At 45.9% G+C, this 25204-nt stretch overlaps 1 protein-coding gene across 3 annotated transcripts in view; it reads right to left on the bottom strand.

The window, feature by feature from the left end:
• The window catches only part of LOC119955416 (protein FAM102A-like), a 119430-nt gene that overhangs the window by 22461 nt on the left and 71765 nt on the right, over positions 1–25204 (bottom strand). For all 3 annotated transcript variants that reach the window (XM_038781519.1, XM_038781521.1, XM_038781520.1), the window contains exons 2-5: positions 23229–23349; positions 19355–19384; positions 4531–4647; positions 3201–3247 (exon numbers count right to left, since the gene is read on the bottom strand). In XM_038781519.1, coding sequence (XP_038637447.1) covers positions 3201–3247; positions 4531–4647; positions 19355–19384; positions 23229–23349 — 315 coding nt within the window. The remainder of the gene's footprint in view (positions 1–3200; positions 3248–4530; positions 4648–19354; positions 19385–23228; positions 23350–25204) is intronic.

Raw genomic sequence — 25204 nt, 5'->3', positions numbered from 1 at the left:
GCACACTAAAATAATCAGTAAGGAATGGTCCAAGGAAACATGGCATATAACCTACCAAATGGAAGAAAATATGCAAATTATGACACGAGGGATATTTCCCTGACAGGTGTATAGCTTATTTAAAAAAAAAAGCGTATCCAATTCTTTTTTCCCAATTAAGGGAAAATTTAGCATGGCCAATCCACCTACCCTGCACATATTTGGTATTTGCAGGCATGGGGAGAATGTGCAAACTCCACACAGACAATGACCCAGGGCCAGGTTCGAACCCGGGTCCTTGGTGCCGTGAGGCAGCAGTGCTAACCACTGCGCCGCCCAAGCTCTCTTTTTTTTTAAAAATACAAGTGCCTCATAAATATTAACGGATGGAGAGGGTGAAATTCTTAAACCTCAAGATGCTAATCACATTAGGAACCAGCTTCCTTCGCAGTCCTCGTTCAATTACTTGCAGTTTACTGGCAGAAGTGAGGGTTTCGAATAATATATTTATTTGTGAGGCAAAAATAATCACAGAATTGAATCCGCTCTTCACAATCTCCATTAACTGAAGGAGCGCCAATAAGTCAAAAGTAACTTTTCCAAATGCTCCAGCGAGCAGACCAACCAGTATGTGCATAGTGCAACACGAAGCACATTTGATCCAGTTCAGCTGGTCCAACTCCATTGCATTTCACCGATATCACTATGCCAACAAGACAAATACTGAAGTGCATTTCTAGTATTTAGTTCATCATTTGAACAACTGATGTCCATACATATCCGAAAAATGTCACCCAACACCACTGGCTGGATGTCAACCAGCTATTGTCAAATTTATTGAGTGTGCATTTAAGGAGAGAGTGGTGTCAGAGGTTAATCTATCACGCAGCAGTAACAGATTCTTTGACTCTTGACAAACTTTGCTGGCAAAACCCCCACCAAGAAATGTTTGCCATCACGTTTGATTGCCTCGTTTCTCGGAAATCTATGTGCGGAACCATCCACTGTGCACCATCTCGTCAATATTCTCAGAAAAGATTTATGCAAGAAAAGCACAATTACTTGAAGGAGTTACTTAGCAAAGAATAGGAATCAATACAAAACAGATATGAAACCTTTGAAATGTCATCCAGGAGGTCAATGCTACTCTACAAAGACAGAGCAACCTGCTTTGCTCGTGGGATGTTGGCATCATTGTCAAGGCTGGTATTTATTGCCCATCCCCAAGTGTCCTCAAAAAGGTGGTGGGAGGGGCAGCACGGTGGCGCAGTGGTTAGCATTGTTGCCTACGGCGCTGAGGACCTGGGTTCCAATCCCGCCCCTGGGTCACTGTACGTGTGGAGTTTGCACATTCTCCCCGTGTTTGCGTGGGTTTCACCCCCACAACCCAAAAATGTGCAGGGTAGATGGATTGGCCACTCTAAATTGCCCCGTAATTGGAAAAAAAAATAATTGGGTATTCTAAATTAATTTTAAAAAAAGGCGGTGGGCTGCCTTTATGGCAATGGAGTCGCTTGTTGGGCCACTTCAGAGAGCAGTTGGGAATCGCCCACCTTGCTGAAACACAACAGTTACCTCCGATCTGCAATCAGCTCAATGCTTCAATAATATTCCGTCGAGAGGTTTGCCAAAGCTCAGGAGAAGCGGAGTTTAAGACTTCTCTTTAAAAAAGACAAGCTAAACTAGTTATGACATTGTAGGATGTCCACACTTGGTACGGAGAGTAACAATGTGCAGCTTCACTGACTTCATTGGTTATTTTTGGAAAGCAACTAACCCACACAGGAAGTTACCAAGTCGTAGGATTGTTTAAAACGTAGTCCTGTAGTTTGCAGAGCATGTTGCATTCCGAAAGCACCACCATTTCGGAATCTCTCGGCCCACACAAGGCAACGCCTTGGGTTACCCATAGAGTTCATCTACCGTGGACACACAAAAATCCTTGAAGAGTCAGATTTTACATCATCCTAATCCACCATTTCAAACGGCAACAAATCGGAGAATCTGATTCACAACCCATGATCCAGCCAGTCAAATCCACACGGGTTGGGAACTCTTATGAGCATTTCACTTGTACAGATTTTACGAAAAAAAAAATCTCCCCTTCGCCTTCTCCGCTGGAAAAAGCAACTGCTCCTGGCAAAAAGTTTTAAAACTGATAAACTGTTGCCGTTTAACGTATGCAGAGTCAAAATTCAACCTGGCATGAAATAAAGTTTTAATATGGATCCCAGAGGAAAAGGGCAGGCCATTTTTTAGAAACTCCCAACATGGAAATATTTCACACCAAATAAAATAATTACTTCACAGTTTCAATTGCTCAGCAACTAATACAAATTGAACCCATCCATAACACATTTGACTAGACTTGGGACGAATCACCACCAGGTACTGTTTCATTGCTTTGCCCTGACAAGTCTTCAGCAGTTTTAAGCGCTTATGTAAAATCATTTAAAAACTTTTAGTGCCATTTTACTGCCTCCTCACAGTTAACAGTTTACACAACATCACCCGATGCCGACATATTTTAGCAATTTTATCCCTTCAGATGTTTTATTTGGAGGGGAGTGGGCAGGGAATGAGATACACCGGCGAAGTCAAACTTTATTCATTCAGAATTCTTCACTGGACACATGTTGGGTATTTGTTTGAGTTCCTGTGAGAAGTCAAGAAAATACTCCTTTGAAGAGCCCTACCACCGTTAAACTGCATTATTAAGACTTTAAAAATTGTACAGTATAGGACTGATGCTCAAAGTTCCTATCTTCAAACTGTCAATGCTGTACTGGGGTGGAAAGGAGTAAATGTTTCTCTGCCATGTTCCCCTTCTGGGTTTTCCTGCATCCAGACAGGGACAAGAGACACAAGGCAGCTTCCTACAGACCTCCCAGCATGTCCTGTTTCATCTGACTGAATCAGGCTGACGACAAATCTCGTGTCAGTACCCGACGCCCGAGACAGTGGTAAACGCGAATCGAGGAAACGGACGCTCGGAATTGGATCGGCATGGAGCATTTACTCTGCTGGCAATCCAGCATCAATTTCCAAAGTACACCTAAACCCAAAACCTCAAAATAAAAGTTTGAGACAGAGCAATTAGTTGAATCACATCAACATCTCGAAAAATACAAGTCGTGCTGTTTTTATTATCTGTGTGTATCCAGCTGTAACCGTATTGAATTCATACGCAAAGCTAGGGTAATCATTGCTGAAACACTTACGTTTTGAAACAAGGATCTCCTGACAACAGTTGCATGCCTATGGTGACCTGCGAAGAGAAAAAGTTTCGTAAGAAACTGGACAAAACTTCTATTTAAAAAGGCTATTGTTACTTTTAAAGTAGCTTTCAGAATGCAAGGGTAATAGCATTTCAACAAAATTAAATAATGGCTAGTCAAATCATTAAAAGGCAGCAATATCATCCAGATTCAGGAGAAACTCAGACCAAAATATTAGAAGTCATCCGAGTCCCAAAGATATCTCAACTCTGTGCAATTACTCATGCTCCCCGTTATTTCGATAATATCTTTGCACGTTTGTCAGCACGTTGCTTGTATTTTGCTGGTGGCATGGAGCTGATCACAGTGCAGCATCCTTTCAGTGGGTCAGCAGTACACAGTCCGTACAGCAAGCCATCTGCAGCAAGTCATTAAAAAAAATAGCTCCAAAAATAGGTGGTGTTTCAGGAAAGTGTTGGTGCTTTCAAACAAAATGAAGCAACTTGTTGAGATATACTAGCGAATACTAGGTTTTGGCTAATTACCTGGAAAAGAAAGATCTGTATTTTTAAACCTAAAAAAAAAAGTTAGACCTGTCTTTCATAGCCAAAAAGGATATTTCATTTTTGAAGAGCAGTCACTCTTGTCGTGTTGCCAAATACACAGCAAGCAATCACCGGATCCCACTAACAACACGAGGACTGCTGTTTATCAACGCCACAGGTGGCACGGTGGTTAGCACTGTTGCCTCACAGCGCCAGGGTTTGATTTCAACCTTGGTTGACTGTGTGGAGTTTGCACATTCCTCCCCCGTCTGCGTGGGTTTCCTCCGGGTGCTCCAATCTCCTCCCACAGTCCAAAGATGTGCAGGTTTGGTGGATTGGCCGTGTTAAATTGCCCCTTGGTGTCCAATGGTTAATTGGGGTTGCAGAGTTATGGGAATAGAGTGGGGGAGTGGGCCTGGGTGGGGTGCTCTTTCAGGTCAGTGCAGACCTGATGGGCCGAATGGCCTCCTTTTGTACCGTAGGTATTCTGGGAGGTGGCCTTAACAGCTGTGGTTACCCTTTATTTCACTGAAGTTTAACCTGTGAGGAGGTGCCTCAAAACGGAGGAGGTCTCGTTCCCGTCCCCCAGCATTCTGTTTTATTAGTGAAATAAGGGACCTGTTTTTGCTGATGGGAGGAATATTAGCTAGACAAAAGAATTCTTCTACCCCCTGTTCGAATAATCCACAGGATTATAAGAACGTTTTAAACATCCACCCAAAGGTCTAGATATTTTGAATCCGATTTCAAAAAATTAACCTCAATTTTCCCTGCCTCCCCAACAGTACCTTAAGGATAGAGTTGTCCTGTCGAGTATTCTTTGTATCATACCCCTCCAGTAAACAGCAGCGTGCAGTGGAACCTGAACCTGCAAACTCCGCTAGGTTGAGGTCAGCGAACCCGAGCTGGTAGTGGGGAAAAACAAAATCAAATTTTTTAAAAAACTACCAGAGAAATTTAGGCCAGAGCCTGTGAAAACAGCACAACAGCTTTGATTGTCTTTCAATCTCACGTGCCCTCTTATTGATTCACTCGAGATCATCTTAAATCTTTCTAAATATGGGACTGGATATCACTCTTCCCCCCCCCCCCCCTCCCGAAATGGGCAACATAAGAAAACTGCATCAGCAGAGAAATCATGCTGGACAGATATCTACACATCACACAACATTCCCAGAAAGTACAGTGAGAGAGTGCTTATGTGGCAGTGGCTAAAAAAACAATGGAATAAACTGAACATACACGACTGGCGAAGCATGGCAACAGAGAAAGAGGACCTATAATCATTTCCAGCAGTTAAAATGTATGAACTAAACAACACAGTTGCACTTTGCCAAACATTTGGAACTGTAAATTTAAAGCTGCACCTGAAGTTTTCTACCATCAACCAAGCTGCCAGTACTCTGTACTGAACCACAAATGACCTGTCAGCTGTTAAAGTGAAACATTTGACTTCCAAAAACTGTCAGCTCAAGCAGGTTCCACATGAACGTTTCAGCCTGCCAGCTCTCTCTCACCACCACCTCTCTCACCCTAGATTGTCAGCTCTTGGCTGACATTGTCGAGTTTGTTGTAACAAACTAAAATCATGCCCATCTTTCCTGGAACTCCCATGTTTGAATCTGTCAAAATCAGGTTTCAGCCTTGGCCACAGATCCAAATAGGCTCTTATCAAAGTTATGCTGCTGCTATAGAAAAACCTCTGGTTAGACCCCACTTTGGAGTCACTGTGAGCAGGTTGGGGTACCATTGGGGGTATTTTGGCCCTGGAGTGAGAGCAACGTAACTTTACAAGAAAATCATACACACAATCCATACAGTGCAGTAGGCCATTTGGCCATTTGGCCCATCGCGTCTGCAACGACCCTCTGAAAAGGCCCCCAATCTATCCCCGTAACCCAGTACCACCACTTAATCGCTGGACACTTGAGGGGCAATTTTAGCATGGCCGATTCACCTAACTTGTAGATCTTTGGACTGTGGGAGGAAACCCACACAGACACGGGGAGAACATGCAGACTCCACACCGACAGTCATCCAAGACTGGAATTGAACCCAGGTCCTTGATGCTGTGAATCAACAGTGCTAACCACTGGGAACGTGCCACCCTAAACTACAGGGGTTAAGTTAGGAGGAGAGTTTACACCAAATTAGGCCTGTTTTTGCAAGAATTTGAACGGTTAAGGGTGTTCTGATCAAAGTCTGGGTAGCATGGTAGCATTGTGGATAGCACAATCGCTTCACAGCTCCAGGGTCCCAGGTTCGATTCCGACTTGGGTCCCTGTCTGTGCGGAGTCTGCACATCCTCCCCGTGTGTGCGTGGGTTTCCGCCGGGTGCTCCGGTTTCCTCCCACAGTCCAAAGATGTGCAAGTTAGGTGGATTGGACATGATAAATTGCCCTTAGTGTCCAAAATTGCCCTTAGTGTTGGGTGGGGTTACTGGGATAGGGTGGAGGTGTTAACCGTGGGTAGGGTGCTCTTTCCAGGAGCCGGTGCAGACTCGATGGGTCGAATGGCCTCCTTCTGCACTGCAAATTCTATGATCCAAGTATATTAATAGGGAAAGAAAGGGGAGATAAGGGGAGATAAAAGTAAACTACCTAAAAATAGAAGGCATAGTCTACAAATTAGGGCCAGACTAGGAAGCGCTTGTTCACTCAAAGGATGGTAGAGGTTCAAAACTGCCACAAATTGAGCCATCGAAGCTAGAACAGTTGTTAATTTTAAATCTGAGATAGATTTTTGTTTAGCAAAGATATTAAGGGATATGGGTCAATGGCAGGTATATGGAGTTAGGTCACAGATCAGCCATGATCTCATTGAATGGTTCCAGAGGTTGAATGGCCTCTTCCTGTTCCTACGTTCCCAAAGTCACAAAGGACATCCTGCATGACTGTGACAGAGGTGAACTACCCCCTCCTAGTCCTTTTCAACCTCACTCCAGCCTTTCTCACAGTTGACTAGACTATCCTCCTCCTAGCTGGGATTGTTCTCATGTGGTCCCACGGGCGGCATGGTAGCACAGTGGCTAGCACTGTTGCTTCACTGCGCCAGGATCCCAGGTTCGATACCCAGCTTGGGTCACTGTCAGTGCGTTCTCCCCGTGTCTGCGTAGGTTTCCCCCCCGAATAAAAGACCTGCCCCATCGACCCCTTGCGTAGCCTAGACCCGTAAATGGGTCTCTTGCAAAATCACAAGAATTCACTTTTATGAATTCAACCCAACAAGAAGTCATGTCTTGATAGAGCCTGATGGAGTGGCCTTCTCACTTAAAGTCATTGTGTTCCCTCACCCATCTCAAACCTCTCTCCTTTCCCCTAAAGCTGTGGAATCTCACTGTCACAACCCGGGGTGGATCTTCAGGATGAGGCCTCGGCCAGAGTACACTCAGGTGGGAATGTGAATCCAACCTAACCCACCATCTTCCTGAGCATGCCTGAGAAGTATTCCATGGGCATGGGACCTTCCATCCCCTCCGGCAGCCCCACAATTCGAATGTTTTGCTTCCTGGACCTATTTTCTTTTTTTGAAATAATTTTTATTGAAAAATTTTGATTTTATACAACATTGACACACCTTAGTAAAATACCGAAAATAACAATAATATTAACAATCATATACATTTGCCCCACCTCCATGAACAACACAGCATTTTAACAACGCAAATTAACACACTACAAAATTACAGAATAGACAGTACAACAGTGCACCCCCCCCCCCCCCCGGGGGTTGCTGCTGCTATTGACCAAGGTACCTATCTTTGAGCCAGGAAGTCCAGAAAAGGCTGCCATCGTTTATAGAACCCTTGTACTGATCCTCTCAGGGCAAATTTGACCTTTTCCAATTTTATAAATCCCGCCATGTCACTGATCCAGGTCTCCTCGCTTGGGGGCCTTGCATCCTTCCACTGTAACAGAATCCTTCGGCGGGCTACTAGGGACGCAAAGGCCAGGACACCGGCCTCTTTTGCCTCCTGCACTCCCGGCTCTACCGCAACTCCAAAGATCGCAAGTCCCCACCCTGGTTTGGCCCTGGATCCAACCACGCTCGACACCGTCTCCGCCACCCCCCTCCAGAATTCTTCCAGTGCTGGGAATGCCCAGAACATATGGGCGTGGTTCGCTGGACTCCCCAAACATCTGGTGCACCTATCCTCACCCCCAAAGAACTTACTCATCCTGGTCCCGGACATGTGGGCCCGGTGCAGCACCTTAAATTGGATGAGACTAAGCCTCGCACACGAGGAGGAAGAGTTGACTCTCTCCAAGGCATCCGCCCAAGTCCCGTCCTCTATCTGCTCCCCGAGTTCCTCCTCCCATTTAGCCTTCAGCTCCTCCACTGACGACTCCCCCACCTCCTGCATTACCTTATAGATGTCAGACACCTTCCCCTCTCCGACCCACACCCCCGAAAGCACTCTGTCCATCGTCCCCTGCGAAGGCAGCAAAGGAAATCCCTCTACCTGTCGCCTAGCAAACACCTTTACCTGCAGGTATCTGAACATGTTCCCTTGGGGAAGGCCAAATTTATCTTCCAGTTCCCCCAGGCCCGCAAACCTCCCGCCAATAAACAGGTCCCTCAATTTGCTGATGCCCGCCCTTTGCCACCCCCTAAATCCCCCATCCGTGTTCCCCGGGATGAACCGACGGTTACCACCCAGTGGAACCTCCATCGAGCCCCGTTTCCCCCCGATGCCGTCTCCACTGTCCCCAGATTCTTAGGGTCGCCGCCACCACCGGGCTCGTGGTAAACCTCTTAGGGGAGAGCGGCAACGGTGCCGTTGCCATGGCACCCAGGCTCGTACCTCTACATGACGCCATCTCCATTCTTTTCCACGCCGCCCCTCCCCCCTCCATCACCCATTTACGCACCATTGACACATTGGCTGCCCAATAGTACCCCAGAAGGTTGGGCAGCGCCAGCCCGCCTCTATCCCTTCCTCGCTCCAAGAACACCCTCTTCACTCTCGGAGTCCCATGTGCCCACACAAAGCTCAAAATACTGCTAGTCACTCTCCTAACGAAGGCCCTGGGGATAAATATGGGCAGGCACTGACAGAGGAACAAGAACCTCGGAAGCACCGTCATTTTGACGGATTGTACCCTCCCCGCCAACGACAATGGCAGCATGTCCCACCTCTTGAACTCCTCCTCCATCTGATCTACAAGTCTGGTGAAGTTATGCTTGTGAAGAATCCCCCAGTCCCTGGCACTGCACCCCCAGGTACCTAAAGCTCCCCCCTGCCCGCCTAAGTGGGAGCCTACCAATTCCTTCCTCCTGGTCTCCAGGGTGCACCACAAACACCTCGCTCTTGCCTAAATTTAGTTTATAGCCTGAAAAGGTCCCAAACTCAGCTAGCAACTCCATCACTCCCGGCATCCCTCCCACCGGGTCCGCCACATACAGTAACAGGTCGTCGGCATACAACGACACCCTATGTTCCTCTCCACCTCGCACCAAGCCTCTCCACCTCTCTGAATCTCTCAACACCATCGCCAGCGGCTCGATTGCCAGTGCAAACAACAAGGGGGACAGGGGGAAACCCTGCCTGGTCCCTCGGTAAAGCCGGAAGTACTCCGACCTCCTCCTATTCGTGGCCACGCACGCCATCAGGACCTCATATAGCAGCCTTACCCATCTAATGAACCCTTCACCAAATCCAAACCTCCCCAACACCTCCCATAGGTACCCCCACTCCACTCTATCGAAGGCCTTCTCCGCATCCAGCGCCACCACTATCTCTGCCTCCCCTTCAATCGCCGGCATCATGACGACATTCAGCAATCTCCGCACATTCGTGTTCAGCTGCCTTCCCTTCACAAAACCTGTCTGGTCCTCGTGCACAACCCCTGGCACACAGTCCTCTATCCTGGTGGCCAGGATTTTTGCCAGCACCTTAGCATCCACGTTGAGGAGAGATATGGGCCTGTATGAACCACACTGCTGGGGGTCCTTGTCCTTCTTTAAAATTAACGAGATCAGCGCCCGCGACATCGTCGGGGGCAAAGTCCCCCCTTCCCCCCGATGCCGTCTCCACTGTCCCCAGATTCTTAGGGTCGCCGCCACCACCGGGCTCGTGGTAAACCTCTTAGGGGAGAGCGGCAACGGTGCCGTTGCCATGGCACCCAGGCTCGTACCTCTACATGACGCCATCTCCATTCTTTTCCACGCCGCCCCTCCCCCCTCCATCACCCATTTACGCACCATTGACACATTGGCTGCCCAATAGTACCCCAGAAGGTTGGGCAGCGCCAGCCCGCCTCTATCCCTTCCTCGCTCCAAGAACACCCTCTTCACTCTCGGAGTCCCATGTGCCCACACAAAGCTCAAAATACTGCTAGTCACTCTCCTAACGAAGGCCCTGGGGATAAATATGGGCAGGCACTGACAGAGGAACAAGAACCTCGGAAGCACCGTCATTTTGACGGATTGTACCCTCCCCGCCAACGACAATGGCAGCATGTCCCACCTCTTGAACTCCTCCTCCATCTGATCTACAAGTCTGGTGAAGTTATGCTTGTGAAGAATCCCCCAGTCCCTGGCACTGCACCCCCAGGTACCTAAAGCTCCCCCCTGCCCGCCTAAGTGGGAGCCTACCAATTCCTTCCTCCTGGTCTCCAGGGTGCACCACAAACACCTCGCAGGGCAGATGGAAAGACCCGGCCCCCACTAGCGAGTTCAGCATTACAGCCACGTAGGCTGTCAGGTCCGACCCCTCTAGCCCCTCCGCAAGGCCCAGGATCCGCAGGTTTTTCCGCCTCATGCGGTGATCAAGCTCCTCGAAGCGTTCCTGCCACTTCTTGTGGAGTGCTTCGTGCCCCTCCACCTTACTCACGAGGACCACGGCCTCCTCCTCTCGTTCAGCGGCCTGCATCTGCAACTCCTTGATGGCAGCGCCCTGGGTGGACTGAATCTCTGACAGCCTTCTGTTCGTTTCCTGCAGAGAGCTCAGCACCTCATCCTTGAATTCTTTAAAGCAGCGCAGGAGATCAGTTTGTTGCTCCTGGGCCCACAGCCTCCAATCCTCTGGGGCTCCTCCGGCGGCCATCTTGGTTTCCTTCCCCCGTTTTTTCTGAGGAGCTGGTGCCGTTTTTTCCCCCTTTCCACTCCGAGTTCGAGGCATGGACTGCGGGGAAAGTTGTTCAGCATACCTTCCCCCACCGGGAGAAGTCGAAAAATTTCCGTTTTGGGCTCTCAAAAGAGCCGAAAAGTACTTTAAAACGGGAGCTCCCAAATGTGTGGCTTCCTACTCCATCACAGCCGCCGGAAGTCCCTGGACCTATTTTCTAGGTCTTACATCTTGGCCCTCAAGGATTTCTCCCCATGGTAGGCTGTTGGAGAAAGTGACATCTCATGGGGTCCAGAGTGTACTCGCTCGATGGATAAAGAACTGGCTGGGCAACAGGAGACAGTAGTAGTGGAAGGGAGTTTCTCAAAATGGAGAACTGTGACCAGTGGTGTTCCACAGGGATCTGTGCTGGGACCACTGTTGGTTGTGATATACATAAATGATCTGGAGGAAGGTATAGGTGGTCTGATTAGCAAGTTTGCAGATTAAAAATGGAACGAAATGAAATTGCTTATTGTCACGAGTAGGCTTCAATGAAGTTACTGTAAAAAGCCCCTAGTCGCCACATTCTGGCGCCTGTTCGGGTAGGCAGGTACAGGAATTGAACTGTGCTGCTGGCCTGCCTTGGACTTCTTTAAAAGCCAGCGATTTAGCCCAGCGTGCTAAACCAGCCCACTAAACCAGATGACACTAAGATTGGTGGAGTAGGGCAGCACGGTGGCACAGTGGTTAGCATTGCTGCCTACGGTGCCGAGGACCTGGGTTCGAATCCCGGCCCTGGGTCACTGTCTGTGTGGAGTTTGCACATTCTCCCCGTGTCTGCGTGGGTTTCACCCCCACAACCCAAAGATGTGTAGGATAGGTGAATTGGCCACTCTAAGTTGCCCCTTAATTGGAAAAAATAATTGGGTACTCTAAATTTTTTTGTTTTAAAGATTGGTGGAGTAGCAGATAGTGAAGGGGACTGTCAGAGAATACAGCAGAAGATACGTAGATTGGCGAGTTGGGCAGAGAGATGGCAGATGGAGTTCAATCCGGGCAAATGCGAGGTGATGCATTTTGGAAGATCCAATTCAAGACGAACTATACGGTAAATGAAAAAGCCCTGGGGAAAATTGATGTAGAGAGAGATCTGGGTGTTCCGGTCCATTGTACCCTGAAGGTCGCTGCACAGGTTGATAGAGTGGTCAAGGCGGCATACGGCATGCTTTCCTTCATTGGAAGGGGTATCGAGTACATGAGTTGGCAGGTTAAGTTACAGTTGTATAAGACTTTGGTTCAGCCACATTTGGAATACAGTTCTGGTCGCCACATTACCATTTCCACAGTCCAATTAGTTTTCCCCATGGTGGCTGGAATGGGGGCCAAGGGCTCGTTGATTGATTTCCTGAGATGTCTTCCGACACATGTCAGAGCTTTCTGAATTCCTTTGCCACGGTTCTAGAAAGAACCTTGGTCGTTAGTGGGGTGAATGGAGCACCACGAAACCATTTTACTTGATGAGTTCTGAGAGGCATCAGACTCCGTTGATGAGCTTCTGCTCTCAATCTTCCTTTCCTTGACTTTGTTGGGCATTTTAGTAGCACCTGATCTTCGTTACTTATTGTATACACTCCGCGGTGCTAAGAAAAGGGGCAAAATGTGCAGTGTTCTACCTCATGCACGTCTTTCCCCCAACACATTACGCCACCGGAGGTCCCTTTGATAGAACCTATTGTCCATCAGACATGTACTGCGTCAGCACATGTCCTGCACAGCTAGGTTTGAATCAAAATTAAAAGATTTGTTCTATTGTTTGCGCATGTGCAAAATCGTGAAACGTCGACTTTTATGGCTATGGAAGTGATCAAACAGTTACTAAAGTATCCACATCCAATTCCCCCTCCGCCCTCCCACCCCAAAAAGACAGGGATACACTAAATTCATTCGCACATATATTAGAAGATGTTGGTGAAAAGGCATCAACATCTAAAAGATAAAAATAAATGTGGTTTCACAAAATATTTTGAAAATCTGAATAAATAAGTGTTAAAAGAAAGGGGGCGAGTGAAGGTGACCATCCCATGGATGTAGCTGGTTAAAGTGGCGAGTGGCTCAGGCTGGCTGGTGTCTTGCTGTAAAGTATCTCAGCTAGACTTTAAGACAGAAGACCAGTTGTTGCCCTTTTAAAAAAAGAAACAAGGCTGCAGATTATGTACAGAGTCAGGAGGTGTCAACATTTTTGGGATGGAGGGGACTTTTCATGCAGTTTATCGATAAACACTGCTATTAAATTCATCTGCAGAGTGTTGAATAACACAAGCAGGCACGTCGTTTGGAGCAATCAATTCTTTTCTAGCTGCTAACTATCTACTGTTCGATCATTCTTCACCTCCCCCTCATTCCTCCCACACCCCATAACCCCACAACCACTAACTAAAATAGTATTGCAGAAAACTGCAGCGTGCATTATGGTGCTGCCAAGGAAACTGGATTATAAGGTCGGAAAATGAATAGTTTACTCAACCATTATGTCACCCAGATTGTTGGAGTCTCAGTAAGAGCCCTTCCCCCACACCCGCAAGGCCCCAATGAGCAGCTAAACTTCAGTGATCGTAATGGGAAATATTTTAAAAAATATAAATTTAGAGTACTCAATTATTTTTTCCCCCCAATTTAGCGTGACCAATTTACCTAACCTACACATCTTTGGGTTGTGGGGGTGAAAGCCATGCAGACACAGGGAGAATATGCAAACTCCCAGGGCCGGGATTCGAACCCGGGTCCTCAGCGCCGTAGTCCCAGTGCTAACCACTGCACCACGTGCCGCCCGGTTATGGGAAATATTAACAGCAAAGCTTCCAAAACTAATACACTTAGAAAGGAATGGTGGCATTTGCAAAGCTACGAGACCAACTTTGGATTCAGAGGTCTAGATGTTCAAGCCATCCAAAGTCAAGTGATTTTTCCTCAAGTGCACAGGTACAAATCCCACCATGCAGGTGGTGGAATTTAAATTCAATTAATAAATCTGGAATTAAAAATCTAGTCTCAGTAATGGCGATCATGAAACAAGTTAATTGCATAAAAACCCATCTTGGTTAAAATGTCCGACAGAGAAGGAAATCTGCCAGACTCAACTGGTCTGACCCTATGTGATCGCAGGCTCAGTGTGGCTGACTCTTAATGCTCCATTGAGCTGCTGAGTTCAAGGGCATGTTGGAGTGTGCAACAAGTGCTGGCCTTGCTAGTGGCACGTCCTTGCTAGTGGCACGTCCTTCCCAAGAAAGAATAAAGAGAAAAAAATATACCTGAACATTAATACAGCAAGGCAAAAGAATTCTGATTATCGAGAGTAATACACTTTAAAAAAATTATTCACACAGGAGATTCTGTTCTCATTATTTTTAAAAGACTCACCAAGTGCATAATGTCCTGAGGCTGCACATAAGAGTTATGGGTTATCCCAGTTCTATAAAAGCAGGGTATTTGCCATCAAACAGGTTTAATTGCATACCCTTGTTAACATTGCTGATTAAACGGACAAATTTAGACAATGCAACACTGTTTCGGAGGTTATTCCAGTCTGAAACAAGAGACTCATTGTCCCAGTCTCTTTTGAACACATTACGAGAGGGCACTAAACACTGCTTTAGAAAATCAAACTTCCTCTGAACTCACAACGTAAAGAACAATTCAAGCTTTCACAGATTTTCTCAAAGTAGTACAAGATGTTCGCATTTTCCTTGCCACTCGCGAAAGCATTGATTCATCAACTACAGAAAGGATAACACAAGTTTCATACTCCCGCTAATAGGTGCATGTTTAGTAATTAGAGTGGGACAGAAGCTGCTCAATACTGCAACGTCCAGACATTGGCCCAGGCCTCAGAAAGTCAAGTGACTTCTTGACATTTAAGTTTGTAAGGAGAGGGATGTATTAACCACAGGCTGCACTATTGTGTCCATCTTGGGTTAGAGACAGCTGGCGGTCACCAGTCATTGAAAAGAAACGAGCACAATCCAATGGAGAAAGATTCAACAACTGTTTGAACTTGGCATGCAAGTGTTGGGAGGAAACCTTGCAACATTTTGTCAGATTAGAGGTTGAAAGCAAAAATATGCCTAAGAACGTGGAATGTAACTATACAGTGGGTTCTATCTGTTCGTAATGAAGGTGTTGGGTGATCTTGTTCCTAACGTTGAATTGCAAAGACATAGAAACAACCTCCAACAGTGCTTCCCGTTAGCTAATCCAGGGAGCAGTATTGACAAGTGTGTAACTGCTCAACAAAATTAACACGAGGTAAGCAATTAGAATGTCGGAGTGAGGAACAATTTAAGATATTTGAGGGGAGAAAAGAAGGCGGTATGTTTTTAAATGATTTTGGTTTGGAGGAAAGAGATCTGGCTTTCTGCTTTTCGGTACATTCGATCTGGTACAATGCAGAATTACACCAAAGTCCTCTTTCATAGATTGACGGCGGCTTGAAAAACGGCCCATCAAGATTATCTTCACTGGAAAAATCCACACTTATAATAACTTTATTATTGTCACAAGTAGGTTTACATTAACACTGCAATGAAGTTACTGTGAAAGGCCCCTAGTCGCCACATTCCGGCACCTGTTTGGGTACACGGAGGGAGAATTCAGAATGTCCAATTCACCTAACAAGCACGTCTTTCGGGACTTGTGGGAGGAAACCGGAGCATCTGGAGGGAACCCCGCAGACACGGGGAGAACGTGCAGACTCCACACAGACAGTGACCCAAGCCGGGAATCGAACTTGGGACCCTGGTGCTACGCAGCAACAGTGGTAACCACTGTGCTACCACGCCGCAAATACACTTGTATTTCAGGCACCTGTGAAGCCTAACACCTCTTTCATTGACCAACATTTTGATCAGAGCTCAAATTGGTGTTCAACCACAGAAAAGTTACTGTGCAGAAAGTGGCCATTCGGCCCATCATATCTGCCCTGGCCAAAAAGAAAAGAAGAAAGTAGCCACTCATTTTAATCCAATTTTCCAGCACTTGGTCCAGGTCAAAATGTTGCTCTGGCATCATTCAATATCTTGTTCCAGATCCAAACCTTCAATGTTAATGAAAATAAAGCTGGCAAGAGCGTTGCACTGGCACAAAGAACTCAGGTACATAGCTTTACCACACAGATATATTTAATGGATATCTTAATCCTGATTTTGCCAACTTTTGAGTCAAAGTATCAGATCCAACACATTTCCTAATGCCCAGTGTCTGGGAGAAGTGAAGCTCATTCGGTCATTGCGTGAGTTGCAGCAGTCAATGTTCCAGACCAGCTGACCCTGAAAGTCAACACAGGAAGAACGGCGAGAGAGGATTTTGCATGTTTTTAAAAAGTTACAAGTGAGCGAAGGGAACATCGGAGAAGAAAAAAAACAAGATATCATAAAGATCTCAGATTAATAAAGACGCAGTCCAGAGTGGCACTTTAACCGTAGAACCTCTTAAAATATCAAAATTAAAATGATTGCTCAGGAGAGTGGATGCATTTTCGTGAATTCTGGCGCTACTAATCTTTTATTCCTTTTTTACAATCCTGATGCACATCCTATAAATTATTTGTTTCTGGTGTAGAAGTCTTACGCTATGTCTCTGGAAGACCCTAGCTATATTTTGGCGATGAGGAGCCAAGAAATCCTTGTTTGATTGAGATGGTCGGACGTGGCTCGGGTGGGGCCCAGCTTGAAGTGATGGTTTTGCTGGTGAGCGGGCTGACTCTCAACATCGGGATGATGCGGCCATGGCAAATGTTATGGGAGATGGTCTCGGTTCCTTGGTGCAGGTTGTGAGTGCTCACTTTGATGAAGTGCAAAATATCCTCGAGAGAACAGTTGGAGAAGAGAATCCTGTTGCCCGACAGGGCGGTGGTTGTCTCCTAAGTGGGGGCTCGCCTTCAGTCCGTGGAAATCTTGTTGCATGGTATGTTGATTATCCAGGTTGAGTCGGGGACATGGGACTGGACTGGGATGTTCGAGCACCTGGCCTCCTGAGGGGAGTGGGGGACGAATTCCTGTCTGAATTTGAGGGTTAGCTGACATGCTTTCACATTGACGATTTGAAGACTGGGTGTTCCGTGGTCGACGGAGCACATTGGCACATGATCTTAGGGGTCAGTTGGAGACCCTGACCACTGGTCTTACTTTGTCTTGTCCTCTATGTTCATCGAGAGGGGTTGGAGCTGGCTGGACACATCGGGTCACCGCCTCCCGCTGAGGCCTAGGTTTCTTTTTGCTTGGGGCAATGGCGTGGTAGAGGTGAAGGTACTTCAATGGAACTCTAGAGGGACGATCCCACTGTGACTGTACCGCTAATTCTATGTTATTGTCTTATTTCCTGACAAGGATGTACAATATACGAGCACAGAGGCAGTGGCTAATTGTTATCCTGGCATGGCAAAAACCATACTGAGTCAGTAGTATGACATCAGGTTTCTGTAGTATCTTAGTTTAGCCTTTTTTGTGTGCTGTAAACCTTGCACTTACAAAGCACGAGTACATTTTAGATACTCCTCACTGTTTATAGAGAGGCTGAGCAGCACCATGCAGGTGGTGGGTGGCATGGCTATTTAAATTCTCACTATGGGGAAGGAAAGCCCCCTGTTAGAACTACTGCTGTTGTATTTTACTTTTGCATTTTTGTTATTATGGATTCTGGGATTATGGAGTGAGTGCTCATCTTCCATGAAGGTCCAGGTCCTGACAGATCACGTATCCTCGAGCGGACTGGGTTCTTTGTGATTGATTCTGCTTTATGATTGGCATCTCTGGGGTTCTTAGAGTTGGAGAAATGTGTACGGGTGCACGCCTGGGTTAATCCTGGTTTGACTTGTCCTCTTCAATATTCTCTTGGCTGTGTGGGTAGTAGCCGTGGTTACCTGATTGGGTATGTTAGGGCAAGAGTAACAGTGTTTTCCTCGGTCAGGCAAAGGATCTATTGGGTGATGGGTTTCCCTTCCCAGAGTTGTCCCCTATCGGGTGGGGGGGGGCTCCTGATTTGCCTTCACTCTTTGAGTTGGGTTCCCCTGTGGAGGTAGTAGTCTGTGGGCTGCAGGGTTTGAGTGAGAGCCCGAGTGTTGTAGATTGGCGTTGTTTCGATTGAGCAGCTTTTTCCTTTTCTGCCTTGTGGTGAGGGGAGTGCGCCAGGAGATCACGTTCTCATGACTCCATCCTGGTACCCTGTTACCCTGAGATCCTCTGCTCTTGGTGGTATATTTTCATCCTGTCATTGTGTGGGAGACTTTGCGTGCAATAGGAACCCTTAACTCCTTTAAGCACAGTACAAAATGCTGCAATCAACGCGGCCCTTTATTTTAAAAGTTTAACTGACCTGTTAACACACTACAGCCTTTTAAAAATTATTTTTCCAAACATTTACAGACATGTCTGAAACTACTGCGTTGGAAGGGTCTCACCTAATGGTGAGTATTCACTATTTACAGCAATATGACCCTTAATTTGGTACATCTCCAATAACCAATTGAGGTCATACTGGAAGCAAAATACGTATTCAGATTGACTGCCACCTTGCAGCTTCACTATGGCAACAGCAACTGGCAACATATTGTTGACTCTTTAGGAAAAACTACGTCACTGTTGAAGACTAGATTGATCAGGGAACCATTCAATTTATTCCTTTCAAGGAGAATATTCAAACATCAATACTACTTTATTAGATCACCAATACACCCCATTATAAATACATTCAGATATCTCATATGTTGCAGTTGGCAAGAGGAGCAAAGTGCAAGGTGCCCCAATTCTGGGCATGAAGGCAGCATGTTCAATGTTCCTAATCCACTGCGTTTCTTAATTACACCCTGTCACGATGGTGAGGAAACAAAGAAGTATTTATAATGAAGCTTATTATTATTCTGAAAATACATCTCAAAAGCAATCCGCGCATGATTACTGTGAACGCAGATAAACTCGCAGAGTTATATCCCACAAACAGGAAGGGTATGAATGACCTAATCTGTTTGCTTTTTAACCAGTGGAGGAATTGAGCAATTGAGGAACTTTGGCCTGGAGAGCCAAAGAACTTTGGCCTGGAAAGATTATTGCCACAAATCTTTCATGTCCACCAGAACCAGTGGGGCATGCCGAGTTTTAACATTGTTCAAAGGACAGCGTCTGCGGGTACAGTGTTCACATATTAATCTCAACGGATATTACAATGTAGTGTGTTGGAGAGGGAAGACAGGAACTCATTAACATCTAACCAGAGGCAAGATTCTACCACCTGAATATGTTTGCTGAGAGTCGAGGGAGAGTTGCATTCTCCAATGAGGCAGTTGAGTTGGTAAAGGTGAATATCTGGACCGAAAAGACAGTTGACGGAAAGGGTGGAGTGTTGGCCCGGAGGATCGATCACAAAGTGCTGCCTGGCAGATGCTCATCGTGTTGCTCACGGATTTGAGTCACCTTTAACGCAAACATCCTGACTACAGGAAGCCTGTAACCCGACATCTCACATTCAGCCCATGTCATACTTGTCAGTGTCTATACGTAGATATGTGATCTTACCTTGGAGAACGTCTTTCCGCCTTTCAGTTCCTACAAAACAGGAAGGAGCAACAATTATAATTACAAACTCTATTCTTAGCATTTCGTGTGACTCTCAGATGGACATGTGAAAGTTTACTCTGGTGCACTGCCATCATGTGTGCGAAGGAGCTGCGCTTCTTACTGAAACGTAATTGTATGTGAAATACTTCAAACAGGGAAAGTATATATTTCATAACAATTTCAGTAATTCTCCTATCTGAAAACCTTTGACATGAAGAATAGGATTGCAGCAACTATAATATTGTTATATAGATTACAGAATGATCAATTAAGATACATCAGGGTTGAGAGTGGTTAAAGACATAAAATGTCTGCAATTCTTGAGTGACTAGGAATTATGTAATTATAGTACTTACGATCTGCAGTGAAATGCAAATGTTTCTAGGTCACTTCAAACATTTCAAGTGGGTAGAAACATCATGATATTTTTATTTACCTTCTATACAGTCAAGACTGTGGGCCAATGCATTTGCACCAAATCACCAAGGTGACCTCTGTAATTCAGCATTCGGTGCAGTTAGTATGGACTACTTGTATTACATGCACCACCAACAGAACATGACCTTGCATAGAGAAGCAAGGTCTATGGCAGCGTTTTGCAGACTATTTTCCCATTTTAATTCACTACCACATTCTAAAGGACAATTAGGGATGGGCTATAAATGCTTGCCTTGCCAGCAACACCCGCATCCCATTAACGAATATATTTTTAAAAACTCTTGAAAATTAACGAGAGTCCAGACACTAGCAACAAAACAACAATATCATGCCCCGCGCCCTCAGACTCCCCTAGGCCAGCCAAACCCTGTGGCTCCATTTATACAGCCAGCAGAGAGCACCCTTATGCTGCAACGAGTGACAGCAGCTGGATCCGAGCTGTCCTAAGGCTAAATGGCAGCTGCCTGGTTCCTAGTCCGAGTATAGTTACTGACGAGGGATTTTCCAGGCCGAGATCCTTTCCTCAGGTCTTTCGCCGCGTTGGATGCAGCAGTTGAGGGGAGGCGGAGGTTGTAAACAAAATAAATTATCCAAAAGTCTAAATTCTGCTCAACAGCAGAAATTTCTTCTCCCTGCATTTACGAACTGTCAGGAACAGAAGGACAACTTTCTTATTTTTTCTTATATAAATTTAGAGTGCCCAATTATTATTATTTTTTCAATTAAGGGGCCATTAACATAGCCAATCTACCAAACCTGCTCATCTTTGGGTGTGGGGGTGAAACTCGCGCAGACACAGGGAGAATGTGTAAACTCCACATAGACAGTGACCCGGGGTCAGGATCGAACCCGGGTGCTCAGCGCCATAGGCAGCAGTGCTAATCACTGCGCCACCTGAAGGACAAGTTTCTGAGCAGGGGGTTTTGAAAGGGCTAGAAGAATATGGTCAGAAACCTGAATGAGACATGAAAATCCCATGAATTCACATTCAACATTTGCCTCTGACCTCAACAATCCAAAATGCCCAACTCAGGTTTACCTATTTGTCCATTGACTAGGACATTTCTTTTGAACAAGGAATCAAATAAATTGAGAGAATTCAGCAGAAGTTCCCAATAGGAAATATATCTGGGGAAGCAGAGGAGGAGCAAGTTGTGTATTATATGTTAACTAACTGAAACAAAACAGGGCAAAACAGCAGTTAGAATATAATCCTTGGAGCTTGGAGGTTCTAAATCCATCCCGCACACTTAGAGAACACGGGATGACCCAAATTTTACTCTCAGCGACGAAGGAACAACTTTCTCCATTCATCTCATATACACTTGTCCAGAGACATTTCACCAGCTTGTCAGCAGAGATTTCTACCAACCTGCATCTGATCCAGTACGGCATTCTCTGCAGAGGATGTGTGATGTTAACAGGAAAGTCACCAGGAGGATCTACAATAACTAAGATTAAAGAATATCCCTTGGTTCCCAAGGCAAAACAGGAAGTGAAAAATAGGAAATACAAATTACTCTTTGTCGCGCAGGAGGGCAGCACGGTGGCGCAGTGGTTAGCGTTGCTGCCTCAGTGTCAAGGGCCCCCGGTTCGATCCTGGGTCGCTATCCGTGGGGAGTTTACACATTCTCCCTGTCTACATGGGTCTCACCCCCACAACACGGGGGCAGCACGGTAGCATTGTGGATAGCACAATTGCTTCACAGCTCCAGGGTCCCAGGTTTGATTCCGGCTTGGGTCACTGTCTGTGCGGAGTCTGTACATCCTCCCCGTGTGTGTGTGGGTTTCCTCCGGGTGCTCCGGTTTCCTCCCACAGTCCAAAGATATGCAGGTTAGGGGGATTGGCCATGATAAATTGCCCTTAGTGTCCAAAATCGCCCTTAGTGTTGGGAGGGGTTGACCTTGGATAGGGTGCTCTTTCCAAGAGACAGTGCAGACTCGAAGAGCCGAATGGCCTCCTTCTGCACTGTAAATTCTATGGTAACTCAAAAATGTGCATGGGAGGCAATTAGTCACAAAATTGCCCCTTAATTCATTTTTATTGCACAGGAGGCAAAATAAAGACTGGGGACCTAAAGGCTGGATTACGAGAGTGAGAGAAAGAGAAAAGAACTAAACGATTCCAAAAATACCCCCAACATTAATGAAGGAATGTGACTCCACGCTTGGAAAGTTTTAAAAAATGATTGGGGGGGGGGTTGTTGTTCAGCAGTAATCACGTATTACGCTGTTAAAGTAACATTCCACATCAACGTCCTTGCCCTAATTTTAGCCTCACTGTTGTTATTACAGCAAATTCTCGGCCCTTGCAAAATCAAGCTCCTCACCATAAGAACTAGGAGCAGGAGGCGGCCATCTGGCCCCTCGAGCCTGCTCCGCCATTCAATGAGATCATGGCTGATCTTTTGTGGACTCAGCTCCACTTTCCGGCCCGAACACCATAACCCTTAATCCCTTTATTCTTCAAAAAACTGTCTATCTTTACCTTAAAAACATTTAATGAAGGAGCCGCAACTGCTTCACTGGGCAAGGAATTCCATAAATTCACAACCCTTTGGGTGAAGACGTTCCTCCTAAGCTCGGTCCTAAATCTACTTCCCCTTATTTTGAGGCTATGCCCCCTAGTTCTGCTTTCACCCGCCTGTGGAAACAACCTGCCCTCATCTATCCTATCTATTCCCTTCATAATTTTATATGTTTCTATAAGATCCCCCCTCATCCTTCTAAATTCCAATGAGTACAGTCCCAGCCTACTCAACCTCTCCTCGTAATCCAACCCCTTCAGCTCTGGGAATAACCTAGTGAATCTCCTCTGCACATCCTCCAGCGCCAGTACGTCCGTTCTCAGTTAAGGAGACCAAAACTGAACACAATACTCCAGGTGTGGCCTCACTAATACCTTATACAATTGCAGCATAACCTCCCTAGTCTTAAACTCCATCACTCTAGCAATGAAGGACAAAACTCCATTTGCCTTCTTAATCACCTGTTGCACCTGTAAACCAACTTTTTGCGACTCATGCACTAGCACACCCAGATCTCTCTGCACAACATAAAACAGCATCAACAGAGGGCACAGCATAAAACTGTCCGTATTTCAATATCTCCTGAATAATCTTTCACCACGAGCACAGGTGCTCCAATAAGGTTTAGGATAAAATTGCATCTGGACAGAAATTTTCCCCCAAGAAAGCAATAAAATAAAAGTCTGTTCACGTAACAAATGTTTTCCTACATAGTCCATAATCACTGTCTGAAATTCATTTGTGTTGAACACTGTGCAATACATGAGGGTTGCACCATTTCACAAACCAGACATTCATAAAATTCAGAGTAAAACATGGTCTCCAAATAATTTTTAAAACGCAAGTCTGGAGATCCAAACACTCACCTTACGTACAGATACTCTGCAGATACAAGGATCCAGTACACCAGTTGCTGGATTTGCACTCATCTTGCAGATGAAACTAAATTTCTTCTTCCAACGAACACAATTCTCCTGAACTTCCTCTCTGCAAAAAGACGAGAAATTTGTTACTTGGTGCTTGCATTGCATTTTCATAAAAGTTACGGTGTTCAAAATTTCTTGCAAAAGCACCGAGCTATTTTTCTATTTGAAAATGGTTGGAATATTTGACAGACTCGTGTTGATGATCTATAGGAGTATCAGCGTTTAGGAGTTAAATTTCATTAATTCAACTCCTATTCTTTTGCCACTAGAGAGAGTGCTGCTATTTTTGTAGTTTACTATGGATCTCTAATGGCTAACACTATGGTTTTGCTCAGGGGCTGAAAAACGTTCTGGATCAGGAGATGTACAAAATAATTCTCTCTACCTGTTGCAAACAAGATAAATGTCTAATTTTTCCAAGGCAAATTACAGAAGTATGGATAACTTTCACAACGCTAAGCTCTCACCAGTTCTACAAAGGGCAATGGTCATATATCCCAGTGTGTACGTGTACACGTACACACACACAGGTTAAATGCTCCCAGATGAGTCCATCACTGGTATAAAAACAGAAAATGCTTGGGGGGGGTGGAGGGGCAGCGGCAGCAATGGTGGAGAAACAGCTAACATGTCCCGTCCGTATGACTGTCTACTTGCAGATTTATACATGATGCCAGAATGAATTCAACGAACAAAACAGCAGACTGTTGGGTTTTGTCCAATTGCAAAGTAATTATGGCTATGACCAAGCAGGTTACAGCCCGTAACAGCCTCCCCGAACATGGCAACTAGGGGCTTTTCACAGTAACTTCATTTGAAGCCTACTCGTGACAATAAGCGATTTTCATTTTCATTTCATTTTAAATTGCTTAGATTTGCTATAGCTAAAAGGAAGTCTTTGAAAAGCTAGGAGGTTTTCTCCGGGCTAAGTCAACCAACAGTCTGATTGGTGGGATCTGATCATCTCGGCTCTCTGCAAGCCTCTGCCATTGCTGGTTGTAAATGCTTTACAACTAGTGATTCATTTCCAATTTGAGCCTGCTAGAGTGGTATGGTGCACAGTGGTTAGCACTTGTGCTGCAGAGTGTCAGGGACCCGCGTTCAATTCCAGCCTTTGATGACGGTCTTTGTGGAGTTTGCACATTTTCCCAGTATCTGCGTGGGTTTTCTCTGGGTGCTCTGGTTTCCTCCCACAGTCCAAAGATGTGCAGGTTAGATGGGGCAGTGGGTTGGGGTGGCACAGTGGCTAACACTGCTGCTTCACAGCGCTGAGGACCCGGATGTGATCCTAGTCCCCTGTCCGTGTGGAGTTTGCATATTCTCCCCAGTTCTGCGCTTTGGTCTCACCCCCCCACAACCCAAAAAAGACGAACAGGGTAAGTAAATTGGCCATTCTAAAATGCCCCTCACTTGGAAAATAAATGGTGTATTCTAAATTTTTTTTTTTTAAAGATGGAGCTGTGCGGATAGGGCGGGGAGTGGGCCTAGGTAGAGTGCTCTTTCAGAGGGTCATTCAGGCTTGATGGGCCAAATGGCCTCCTTCTGGACTGTAGGAATTCTAGGGTTAATATTTCAGACCCCTAAGGGCTTATTCCAGAGGAACCGTCACCCATGTCAAAGGAAGCCTGCTAGAAATGACAACGGGACTTGGCCTCTGCAGCTCACCTCTCTTTAGTGGTCAGGTTGGACACTCAAGGGGCGGCACGTGGCACTGGGACTACAGCGCTGAGGACCCAGGTTCGAATCCCGGCCCTGGGTCACTGTCTGTGTGGGGTTTGCACATTCTCCCCATGTCTGCATGGGTCTTACCCCCCATAACCCAAAGATGTGCAGGTTAGGTGGATTGGCCACGCTAAATTGCCCATTAATTGGAAAAGAAAAATAATTGGCTACTCTAAATTTATTTTTAAATGGTT

Source organism: Scyliorhinus canicula, chromosome 21, assembly GCF_902713615.1.
Source record: "Scyliorhinus canicula chromosome 21, sScyCan1.1, whole genome shotgun sequence".
NCBI classification, from domain to species: Eukaryota; Metazoa; Chordata; class Chondrichthyes; order Carcharhiniformes; family Scyliorhinidae; genus Scyliorhinus; species Scyliorhinus canicula.
Note: the sequence above shows the minus strand (reverse complement) of the source record. Positions and strands in the feature narration are given on the sequence as shown.